This window comes from Cygnus olor, chromosome 17, assembly GCF_009769625.2.
Source record: "Cygnus olor isolate bCygOlo1 chromosome 17, bCygOlo1.pri.v2, whole genome shotgun sequence".
Taxonomy (NCBI): Eukaryota; Metazoa; Chordata; class Aves; order Anseriformes; family Anatidae; genus Cygnus; species Cygnus olor.
Genome location: NC_049185.1, coordinates 10,167,840 through 10,180,765, shown reverse-complemented (window position 1 = coordinate 10,180,765; position 12,926 = coordinate 10,167,840). Strand labels below are relative to the sequence as shown.

Below are 12,926 nucleotides of genomic sequence, written 5' to 3'. Positions count from 1 at the left end.
ACGGTTATCCTGGTATTTGTTAGCAGAACATCAATACTGATTGCGTGGCTTCATGTTTATTAATGGTCCAACCAACTGTGCTTACTCCTTGCAAAGGTTTTGATTTGGTCTTTGTGCTGCTTGTATTGACAGCCAGGTAGTAGCCCTTAGTATATGACTATAGCTTTTAGGTACTACTGCAATGCAATAAACCCTAATAATAACAGTCAGCTGTAAAGACCATTTATGTGAGTGACAGCCTGCTTGATCTGTGTCTCAGTTTCTTGACACCTGCTTGGTCAACGTGACTTTGATTCTCAGGGCAGAGGATCTTAACTGGAATAATTTTAACAACAAGAACTATTTTCTTTTTAATATAATCTGCCGGTGCAACAGGAGGTAATAGAGTGCCTGAGAAGGCAGTAGTTCCTAAGTACTTGTCTCCACACTGCTACTGACAATTTTGGGGCCATTAGCAAGTCACTTAGAAATGCAGGATAGCTATTACCCCATCGAGAAGATGGGGAAAATTGTATTTGCTTGACTACTTCATAAACAGGCTATGAAAGTTAAATCATACTTGTAGAGCATGCTGAACGCAGCAGAAAAAAAATCAGTCAGTGAAAGCCTTTTACCAGCCAGTAGCACCAGTGTGATTTCACCTTAGCACTACTTTAGAAAGGCAAATCACTGCACAATCTCATATTAGGAAATAACGTTTATTATGATGGAACAATAAAGACGTAAGAGTCCGTAATCTCCTCAGGTGACGGAACATAATTCCCACTTACTTCAGTGTGTCACTTGTCTGGTTTATGCCCCAGAATACTGTCTGACTGAAGTGACAGCCCCAGAGACCATCACGAGTGATTCACCTCATTAAAGGCCACCTTTACAAAAAGGGCAAACCAAGCTACAAGGCCTGGAAACCTCAGGTATGTTGTAATCTTGCTGTTTAAAATCTCAAGGTACTCTTAAGTAGTGTCATGCACCGTTACCTTGCCTGAACGGTCAGTCTGTCTCTAATCTACATCTACCTTTACCTACACCTACCTGAACAGTCAGCTCTGCTTCTAATCTATGTATAAAAAAGGCTCAGACTACTGCATCTTTTATCTTCTTCCCTCTGAATAATTAGGCTGGTTCTAAGTTTTTGGACTTCCTTAGCACCAGAAGCTGTTTTTTAGTCCTTCCTTACATTTCTCAAATGACATTTTCATCAAACGTTGGTCAGGGATAGAAGCTAGAGGACAGAAGAAAGATCAGATCTTCTCAAGTTAGCTGAAATATGCTTTTTCTATACCTTCTAAAAATCAGAGTTTTATTCAGCCACTAACTTAATACACATGAATTCTAAAAGTTGCTACAATCACATACAGTCTTTCTGGCCTGCTAAGGTCACACTGCCAACGGAAACTTCCTTTTCCCAGCAGTACCATCTCTTCGTGAACAGGTTACAGGAAAGGCTCCAAAAGAGATACAAGGCATGGGGAAAAGTGCAACTGGAGAGGCCTCGTGCTTGCTAAGGGGCTGTATGTTTCCATTTCTGTAGCCTTTTATATTACCCCTGGACAAGATCATGACCTGGTGATTAGGGGTGTTTTTTAAAACTGAAGAAATAATCATTGGTGGTGATTATTCCTTACCCTGTTCTTTGCAAGATTTGGATGTCTCATTTTTAACTTCACCCATAATAACCTTTCACTACAAAGGCTAAATGAACATATTAGCTCAAGGTGCCTATTTTGTGCTCTCCTGGTCCCTGGAGTCAAATGCGAACATCCACTCCCACTCTGACAGGAGAGATTGCAGAACAGAGAAGAAAAAAAAAAAACTCTCGGGTGCTAGGCACACAACTTAGACTGGCAAGAATCACAATACAATTTGCCTTCATAAATGAGTAACTGTGATCATCAGAATGATGCTTCAGATGCTGAGCACATAACCACAGGCGGATCAGAACATCCCTACCCATACACATTCTGGACTGGATATGTGGTTGAGGTGGTTATCTCAAATGCAGCTACCTCTGGCCCTGAAATCCTATTGTGGGCAACACCACATCCTCCTCAGGAATTTGAGATGAGGATACCTCATCCATCTGCCTGGTCCTCCCTTTCACTACAGCATCCTTTCTAAAATCTTTTACTACAACTTTATAATCAAAGTAATACATCCTAAGTAGGAAATACCTTACAGAGTTGTTGTTAATAACACGATTTTTAGTTCCCATATAGTGAGATGAATCACAGCAAAACCCAAAGTTTTCTGATGCTCATCCAACAGGTCACAGACAAACTCCAGATCTGCCAGCTCCTTGTAGAGGACACAATCTACTCAACCATATCAACACCAGCTTTTAAAGGGAGAATTTGGACAAGAAGAGAAAAATCCATTCGTTGTTTCTGTGCACTGCAACTGCTACTTATCAAAAGATTAGGATAACTCATCTGAATACAGAAATACGACCAAAGAAACAATGGACTCTCCTGAAAGACTAGTGATCTTTCAGCGAGCTCACCTGAAAATACTCAGATGGCATCATTAGCAATTTGGAGACCAACATGGCTCAAAGATAAAAATCTGTACATTGCTGTAAAATTAAAATATATATATATATTTTCATCTGTCTTGGACATAAGGAGGAGAGACAAGGCATTGTGTAAGAAGGTCATTAGAAGTGTGATTTTTGTAGCAAAGAAATACGAGACACTAGCAAATGGCCATTTAACTAATGAACTTTAAAAGATACTGCCCTTCATATTTTAATCTAAAAGACCTTTTGATGTCACACGTAGACTTCTCTCTGAGCGTGGAAATTTCTGCACTAATAAAATTTTGGCTAAACTTTACAAGTACAGAAAAATAAAATCTAATCAGACATTTGGATACACAATCTCCTTACCTTCACTAAACACTAAAATAGGGAATAACAAACAGCAGTGGAGAAACAGAGGGACAGAGAACCCAGGAAAAAATACAGAATATTTATTTATTTATTTTACATCGAGACTGGGCATTGAGACAGCTGAACTTTAGAGACTGCTGCAGAAGAATCAGAGGGATTTTTTGTGGATTCCTCTTCTCTTCTCAGTTTTAAACTGGCCAAATCAGACCATAGGAGTAGTTAAAAGGTGAAGAGAAAGAATCAGTTGTGTAATGCCATAGAGAAGAGAGGGTTTTACAAATTGTTTAAACATCCCCACCCATGCTTAAGGTTAAGTGACAGAACAAACCAAAGCTATAGAAGAAGGTAGAGAAAGATGTAGATTAGGATTCTTTTCAATCTGTCAGAAGAGGTACAAATTCAGGCTTGGGAATAGCATGAAATAGCCACATAAGCTTAAGGCCCATAGAGAAACCCATTTCATTATACAGTTTTATGTGGCTGGTAACCTTCCCGATCACTACTAATTGCCTGATTGTTTCTACTTCTAAAATATGATTTAGTTCATCACTAGGAAAAAAATAAATTGATTTAGCTCAGCACTAGAAGAGCACACAAGCAATTTGATAAAATGTCAGTCTTGTTCAAATTTTCTTGCTGCCCAAATTGAGTGCTAATGATCTCAACTCCACTGTCCTCATGTATTTATGCAGCCTTTTTCATGTTTGCTGGATTATTATTGATTGTTAAATAAAATGAAAAATAAGAGAAGTTCACATAACCTAAATTCTAAGGGCTTTTTAAGAAAAAGATCCATATTATCAATGGGCATTGCTTATTCACTACCACAATTTCACATTAGTCACCATATTCCCACAATTATCATCAGAAAGAAGGCATTAAAAATACTATAGACAGACAACAAGCTCTTTTTAATAATGGTATGTAGATATTTCTGACCTCCAAGTTTGGTTTACAAATGCAGTAATGTCACATACAAAACCTCAGTTTACCTTTTCTCACAATACCAGAGTTTTAGGAGTTTCTAATACAACCTTCAGTCATTTCATAAAAATAGTGGTATTTTATACTTTCTATTTCTCTCCTCTGGAAATCTGCCCATAAAGTTTGACAGTGAAGCTCAAAACCATATATAGGCTAGGATAGCATGGACCAACTTAACAGTATATAATCAGGATATTTCATGTTGCTAGTGAAGCTAAACTGGATTTACTCTGAAGTTTTCCAATAGCTACTCACTCAGCAGCAGCTACAGAAAATGATTAAGGCCATAAAGCTATGAATGTGAAAGAATACAAAACATAAAGGTAGGATTCTCTAACTGGAAACCCAGCCCAAGGTGCGCCAAAGTAAGCCAAAGTGTGAGCAGCCCCAAAGAGATCTGGTGCAATGTCTGGCTGAGCGACAGACCGCTCCTAAACTGTCCTCTGCACGGGGATCATAAATACTGGTTAAGTCTGATCGTATGGGGCTTGTAAAGCCTTAAAAGCTCTGCCTTATCATATAGTCTTTTCCAAACCTATGTTACCAACAACCAATTCTTACCCTCCCTGGGGAGTGCAGCCTTAAATGCAAGTCTCCACCGTGAAACCCCGTTACTGGAAGGCACAAACAGAGGAGCTACAAGGCAGCACATGCCATAGACTAACCAAGGGAGGGCCGAGGCTTCTGGGCAGTCAGTGAAGGGCTCGTAATCCCATGCTTCTGCTGCAGTTACATCTGCTAAAATTTATGAACTGGGGAAAAAAAATCCACAGTGGAGTAGGGCTCCACCAGGTGATCAAGGGATACAACTCTCCCCTCACATGCCAAGCATTCATGGAAAGGACATCCAGCAATTGCAACAAAACCACATTGAAGCTTACCATAAAACCAGGCTGCACTTCTCATAAATGGGAGCAGCATCAGATCCTGCCCGCATCCCTCTTTCCGCACTGGGATGCCTTCATGCTGCCCTGTCTGACAATGGCACACAATTTTGTACTGCCAGCTTCTGGCAAAGTCCAGATCACAATGTGAAAACACATGGAGGGGCAACAAAAAGGCACAGTTCCACCAGTGTCCTGGTTAAACGCAGTATCTGGGATTCCATTTCAGAATGAAGTAATGAAAAGAATGTTTTCCCACATTTTTTCATGAAAAAAAAATAAAAGAAAAACAGATTTGGAAAACTAGAGGATATGTAATCGTCTGTTGTTCTCATAACTTTTTACTTCTTTAAGGGTAAGAACTGTATATAATTTATTGCACAGTGTTCACTACTAAGCATAATTATAAATTGAATGGCTGTTAAAAAATAGCTATACTGTTATACGTATATATCTACACCTAACATTATGTACCTTAGAGCAATTCTATCTCTACCATTTGTTAGTTGATTTATCTCCAGAAATAGGAAAACAAATTCAAAAGGTTGAAAGCAGAAAACATCAATACTGTTGACTTTAAAAGAAAAGGAAGGTTATATTTACTAGGCTCAACAATAGCATGCTAAGAAAAAAAAAACACTAAGTCTACACTGTAGGAACATGAGTTTTCTGAATCTAAGTTTGGAAAAGAACTATGGCATCCATACATATGTTAATTGCAATTGTCTAACACAGCACAGTGTTAATAACCAGCAGTAATTTGGGATTGCAGTTTACAGGAATTGTAACTGTATAACACTAGGAGCTTGGAAGCATGAATTACTGAAAGTATTTAAAGGACTGACATGAAATAATACTTTATGACTTTCATTTTTGGCAGAAAACCTCACATAAAAATTTCCTTTTAATTTCAGTTTCCAGTATGCCCATCGTGAAACCTGGAGAAAACAGAGGAGAGAGGAGAGAAACTTGGAGAAAAGAGAGGTGGAGGAAGACCAGAATATTCCCCACAAGTTTCAGGGATCACTCCACACCTCTCCAAGGGAAGGACAGAGTCTTCAGCCTTCCCTGGTCATCAGCATGTGAAAAGATGATAAAGAAGTTTGTGTGGCAACAGAGTGTATGTCCTGTGCTGGTCAGTGTTAAGGGGCTTTGAGGGTTGCCTTTGATCACACAGGCAGAGCTGTGGGCTCTAGAGCTGCTCTCTTTGGGCTAGGATGTTCTTTCTACAGCATTCGTGCCTCTGCACACAACCGGTTACAAAGAACACAATGAATAATTAATTTGCATTCAAAAGGAAAAAAAAGTGATAGGATAAAGGCACCGGATGTTCGATCCCTTATTTTATAAAAGCATTTAATACTGCTTCACTAGGAAGCTATAATCACTCATTGTTTGCATACAGCATGCAAACATCAACTTCATATACTTGTTTACAGCATCAATGGCAGAATGGCTACAGAGAGGTGAAGAGACTTGGCCAAGACCAAGAGGAAGAAAGTGTGCAACACAAGCTGAGAAATCAGACGGCTTCTTAAGGCCCAGTGTTCAAGTTCAAGCTCACAACCTGGGACGTACACCAGTGTTCCATATTTATCCATCATTTACATTTTATCTCCTCCTTCCTTTCCTCTCTCACATCTATACAGTCAAGACAAATATTTTTAATTTCTTTAGTTTATTAAAAACCAAAGCCTAGACCTTGGCCCTTATGGTCCATCTCTTTCACAAAATTAAAAACAGTCCATCAGTCTCACATCCACTACTGCATAAAACAGCAGTCTGAGAAAAAAGAGCACAGGTACCTTTTCCTATATATTTTGTATTTAGCAGCTTCTCCAAGGATCCCCCTGGAGATAATTTCCGGTCAGAAGGGAGACAGAGTTTACTCTTAACATAATTGTTTCGAAACAAAACATTTTCAGGAGAGATGAATAAATTTTGACTTGTGGTTGTTTTGCATGACTGTTTCTTCTTTTTTGACCTGTACATCCTATATTTTCCATCTGTTCAAGTCATGATTTCCAGTCCACTGGAGCAAAAGCAATGGTAAAAGCATTTTGCCAGCAGCCCTTGGCCTCACTGTATGAATACAGTTGCCAAGTCTTGCTGCCACTCAAGATAGGACTTCTAAATATAAGGGACGGTTTCAAAATAAAGATTAATACGATTTTCTCATAAAAGTTATATTGAAGGGGAAAGAATTCGTGTTTTCCTTTCCTTTATCAGACACAGATATTACTTTCTCTATGACCTTTGAAGCAGCCTGACCACATATAGTGAGCTTTAATGTGCAACCCTGAATTCTCCCCAACTAGTTTATATTTTTCAAAATGAAAAAAATAGAAAAAAATATGCCTGTCATGTAATAACTGGCCATCGATTGGTGAAAATCTATACACTGTAAGGTAAAAATGGACCATTTGGATAACAGAGTGATCTGTGTAACAGCTGAGGCCAAAGACTGCTCTTCCTCTCCCCAACCTGCATTTCTCTCCTTAGACACACCATTTCCTTCCAAACACAGCAGACAAGGCCTGTTATCCTTCCCTGTGGATTTTGATCAGTCATTTTACTGAGTATTTACACTAGTGGGTCATTTCTTCTCCTTTTCACTCCATCTCAACTGACAGAAAGGACCTTCTATATGTTTGTTCATGCCCTCATATTTACATGTTCTAACAGGAATTGCATTTCCTTCCATCTACCCTGACCCTATGTCTGTACCCCTACAAGGCACTAGAATTTACAGTTTTTAGGAACTTAAAATTCAGCCAGGTCATAGAATAGGTCTCTGGTGGCTTTTACACAATGCCAGCTTGACAATCCGTTCTGAAATCAGAACAGGCAGCGCATAACAAATGTTCTCTTCGGTTTAGTTCACTATGCCACAAGGGAACCTACATAGGACAATGGATATCGTAAACTGGCATGTAAGGCCCTATTTTAGGACTGGAAATCTTAATTCAATCACAGGCCAGTATTCAGAGAAATTAAAGTCACCACAGTAAACATGCTCTTCACCCCTTATCAGCAGTGGCTTCAGTGCTTTTTAGCTGATGTGGATCTCGACAGAAACCACATAGGAGAGCTGCACGCACACGCATGAATGTGTAGGCCCATGCTTGAGCCATTGCACACAGAACAAAACGTAATTTTAACATTATTGTACAAAGCACAAACAGCGTAAGTTACTCTTTATCAGGCTAACATTGACAAAGAACGTATAGCTGTTCTGAGCTGCAAACAGAAATAGTGGGTCTTATTCCACTATTATCTTAAGGCTTTCACCAGTGATCCCTTTTTCAAGGGCAGCCTGAGCCAACACAAACCTCCAGCAACATTTTGGGGCTGGCCAACACAGTCCCCCCCGAGGGCTGCGGCCAGGCACACAGTTGCACCAGGACTGTAAGGCGCTCAAGTCTCGGTGAAGAAACTTCTATTTGGAAACTCTTGCTTGTTGTGATTGCCACTCCTAAGCTGTACAACCTGCACTGGTCCGGTGCTGTGCAGTGCTGCCAACCTCAGCCCCACAGCGCTGCTGCCTCAGCCCCACCTTTGCTGCTTGCTGCTGGGCTGCTTCAGTATCTAACTACTCTGAGAGACATTTCCTCCTAAACAGAGGGCCCCGAAAGGAGCTTTAACTCCTTGTCCAACTGGGATTATAACAGCTCCCAACACAGAAAATAATTTTACCCGAAGCATTTAATCAAGCTCAATTTTTGTTCTTACCTAGTGGCTGCTTTTACAGCAGAAGATACATATAGCTCAGCAACCATACAAAACTGAATAAACTTCGTATAGTTCATGGAGGGATGACTGCAGAACATAGATACTACAATTCTGACAAAAAAATAGACATGCCATAGCACGATCAAAGAGATATAAGTAATGGTGGTTTAGCAGCATGGTAGAAAAGATAATATTGTAACTACTCTGATACTATAGCTGATTATAGTCTGGGTGAAATCCAGTTACTGTTAGAAAAAGCAGGTCAAGAAAAATCAAAACTCAGGAAACTGGTATGAGTAACAGCAAACCGTTGTAAAAGTTGGTTTTAAAAGGTAATACAAACTGATTTTTTGAAGAAAATGCCACAGCTTTCATTTTTAACTGTTATTTGCTATCTATTAATAGCTTTTTTTTTTTGGTTTATGGTAACTTAGATTTTAAGATAAAAAGGCAAAAATCAAATGCATTGCTTCCTTTTTTGTTCAGAAAATTAATGTTAGAAGCATTCATTTAGAAGTTTAGGTGTTCAGTTTTCATTCCAATTTAAGCAAAACAAGACATCTGAAAGTTTTTATAAACCTACATTTACTATAATTATCATAGTTACAAGCTAGCTCTACTTTTAACTGATCACAGATCATGGAAGTACAGATGCTTTGAAGTCAGATTTCTAAGATGTTGCGTCCACAGTGTATAAGCCACTGGAGTTGTGTTTTTGTTTTTGTTTCTTTTTACCTTATTTCTCTTAGAAAAGTTTTTCTTTTATATATAAACAAATTTTCAAATGTTATAGCAGTCTCCGTGTGTGTGAAGTTATGCAACTTCAATGTCATTAGTATACAGAAAGCTAGAAGGATGCCCCTGAATGTTTGCTGACTGAGGAATTCAGATCGTCTGTCACGAAAGCAGCCACTCAAAAGCAACCTAAGTTGTTGGCAGATGGACTCAGAACATAAAAGCTTGATGTGGTAAGGAGAGTGGTTATCCTACTGGTATTTGTCCTCTGCCACATGAAGAGGAAATAACTGTCCTCAAGTCAGCAGCCAAGTGGTTATTCAGTCATATATCACATGCTTGTAAAGGAAAAATGACCTGATTTTATGGCACACCACTTCCTCTGCAAATCCCACACAAACCACCCTGAAAAAAAAAAAATCTTAAAAATGAACAGTTTGAGCCCTTGCTGCTTCGGTCAGCAGAGTCAAAGCGGACAATCCTGCATGAGGTATACATCCAAGCCCAACAAAGTTGCATTTACAGCTTTGTGCTATTTTAATAATTGAGGCCTGAAACACCTACGTGATGTTAGCCAGATATTTTTGGAGTTTGAGATATATAAACAACAGAGAAAGGAGTATTTTGTCTCAAGTCAGAGTAGAAGTGAACTTTTTAGGTGAAGGCACCCAGCATGTCCCCTGTCCTCTGACATTTGACAAATGGAGCAGCAAACTTCCTGCACTCATGAAGCCCCTTAGGAGAGGCACTCTGTGAGCCTTCCTGAGCTTTGGCATCAATGCTCATCCCCAGCACAAACACCCGGGACAAGGCAGTCAATCTCAGAAGCCATGGTACAGTGTTTACCTCCAGTGCTAAAAGAGCTGACGTGACTCGTTAGTAGGGGGTAAGCCAAAGACAGCAGCTCTGCACACAGCACTCCCCCATGGCACTGTCAGACCCACAACCCTAGTTACAGAGCTGGCACACAGAGTGGCAAACCTGGAAGGAGAGGACAACCGGACAGCCTTGCTCACATGCGATGCACATCTACTCCCAGTTTGCCCCAGCATATAGCCTGATTGTCTTTGCTGTTCATTCTTGGGTTGGTGGTTAGAAGGAGCTTCCCACTAATATCCCAAATGATTGAAAAGCAACCAAGTAAATCAGTGTGGCACCTGAAGTTCTATTACACCAAAAAAAGCTGCCACCGCCACCCTGCCCTTATTGACACTTTATGTGAATAATGGCATGTTTGAGTTTCAACATGTAAAACAGACAGGCTTACAACAAGCTGGGGAGAAGTTTAAGCGTATCAATCCTACTTAGATGCCTAATTTTTGCCCACATTCTATAAATACCTTTGTGGATTTGAGCTTTACTAATCTTAACATGAGTTCAGTGAGAGATTAGGAGCACCACAAACTCCAGCTCAGGAGACTCTAAAAGTTCTCTCTTATTAGCCCACATATGGGTCCCAGGTCTATTTTTTATTATTGTTAACTAGCACTCAAAAGCCTTTTTTTTTTTTTTTTTTTCTTTTTTTGAAATTGTCCTTTCTTACTCAAAGAGATCACATCTCAGCAATTCATACAATATTAGACCAAACAATACAAGAAAAATCAAGCCAACCAACTGCAATTCAGTTTCTGCAGAGCAGTAATTGAGGGATTTTTGGGCAAATTATACATGAGAAATCGACTTCCCACACCAAGAGTAGAAAAAAATAAGGTACCAAAGAAGCAAAAAAACAGCCTTACCTCAGTGTGAATTGATCTTCTGTTGAATTTTTAGCAATAAATACAAGGAAAGTCAAAATGTCACCTTGCTTGACAGTCTTTGGTGCATACTGGATGGCAATATTATTATCCAATCTAATTTCATTTAAGGGAGGGCCAGCATGTGTCTGGTAAAGGAAAACACTTCCAATCCTCTGCAAGGGAGGTCCTGACTCATCAATGTCATTGCGCCCCGGTCGGATCCCATTACTTTTCCTAACATCCTCCTTGGTGCATTCTCCTTTCTCATCTCCTGGTTGTATGGCATAGTAAAGCTCCACAGGGCTCCCTTGAGAATGATCCATTGGTTTCTTACGGCCGGCAACAACTGTGGGGGGGTTAAACCAGCTTGCCAGGAGTTCCAACTCTGCCACACACAACCCCAGGTCCCCTTGCAGCCTGCAGCTGCCTCTGACCTCCCGCGTCTCTCGAAAGGCAAACACCCGCAGGCAGGGCAGCCGCTCCGTGGTGCTGTAGTCATCCCAGTCCCTGCCCACGATGTAGAACAGGACCTGGACTTTGGGCTTGCTAGGGTAAATTTTGTTACTCATTATGAAGGCCTTAAGTTTCCAATTAAATGAGAACTTGTTAGTAGATCCAAATGGATTCGAAGACAGCATTAAGTCCTGGGGCACAACTTGTTCGATGGAAAAAGGTCCATAACTGGCATTTAACACCGGTGGCCTCTTGGATTTGTAGATGAGAAAGGATTCCACTCGGGACTGCAAGCTAGAGTTCCTCATAATATCCTGGTTGGCTTCCTTCAGAAAGAAGGAAACATCTGCGTTGTGGATACGATAGCTCACAGGCAAGTAAGTTGGCAGTAAGGAAAACCTCTGTATGCTTTCCAGGATCCCTCGACTCTCAGTCACTGTTGAAAGGAAAGCACAGTTTAAAAGATCAAATCTTCAAATCATACTGTGATATAACCTTCCTGACTTTAATGGGGGATTGACAGTGCTGTAGGTGATATCAGTGGCCATAAGAAGCGTAATCAATCCATGCAGAAGTAGCCTAAGCAGATGATGATTTATCTAGTTAGCTTGGAAAACAACAGGCTATTTTATGTTCTCCATAGCAGACAGATAAAAAGAGTAGCTTGTATAGGTTTACCCGTGCCAAATGCCACAACTTTACTTGCAATATACATTTATTATTTGAGAGCAAAATTACTCCATCAGCATCTGCAACATAACATCACTGCACAGGCACATTTAAAAAGAAATTTGATCATTAAAGCAAACTGCTCCTGTACATGAAAGCAGTGTCATGGTTTTACATCAAATGCTGCATATGGACCACTTAGACCTCACTTCAGCATCCTCTGCAGCACTGTCAAGCAATACATGGACTTTAAGTGACTTCCTGCACGGGGCTGAAATCACTTTGAGAATAATTAGCACAATAACCAATACATAAATGCTCCTTTACAACACTGGTACTACAGGACTTCAAATGGAGGTTTATTTGCATCCTATTTATGGTCCTTCTATTTCACTTCATTTATGAAGAAAGGTTTCTTTTCCTGTAAGTAACTATTAGGACTCGCACCACTGTTGTTGCCTAACCCTGCATTGTTCCTTAATACAACTGCATTTTCTGCAGGTTATACATCACTGCACATTGAAAGAACATTTTCAATGACACTGAGCCTCTCTTACTGCGAGGTATCTATTAACTGTGCCATCAAGCAATTACCTGAGGCAGGCTATCATATTAAAGAATAAGCTCTCCATCCTTTCTAGGAACTGTCAGTCCCAAAGAGCAAAGACATACACTATTAAAAAATACAGATGCAGATATGATATGACCTTTCCTGTTTGAACATCTGACCTTCATGCTTATGTCTTTACACCCTAATTGAGCTATAAATCGCATTATTTTTTCTACAGCAAACTCAAATCTGTAACCTTATTCAGAAAAGTGACAAAGGGTTACCACAGATGG

At 39.9% G+C, this 12,926-nt stretch overlaps 1 protein-coding gene across 3 annotated transcripts in view; it reads right to left on the bottom strand.

The window, feature by feature from the left end:
- Positions 1-12,926, bottom strand: part of TMEM132D (transmembrane protein 132D) — a 250,603-nt gene that overhangs the window by 179,586 nt on the left and 58,091 nt on the right. For all 3 annotated transcript variants that reach the window (XM_040577231.1, XM_040577233.1, XM_040577234.1), the window contains exon 2: positions 10,962-11,850. In XM_040577231.1, the coding sequence (XP_040433165.1) occupies positions 10,962-11,850 (889 nt within the window). The remainder of the gene's footprint in view (positions 1-10,961; positions 11,851-12,926) is intronic.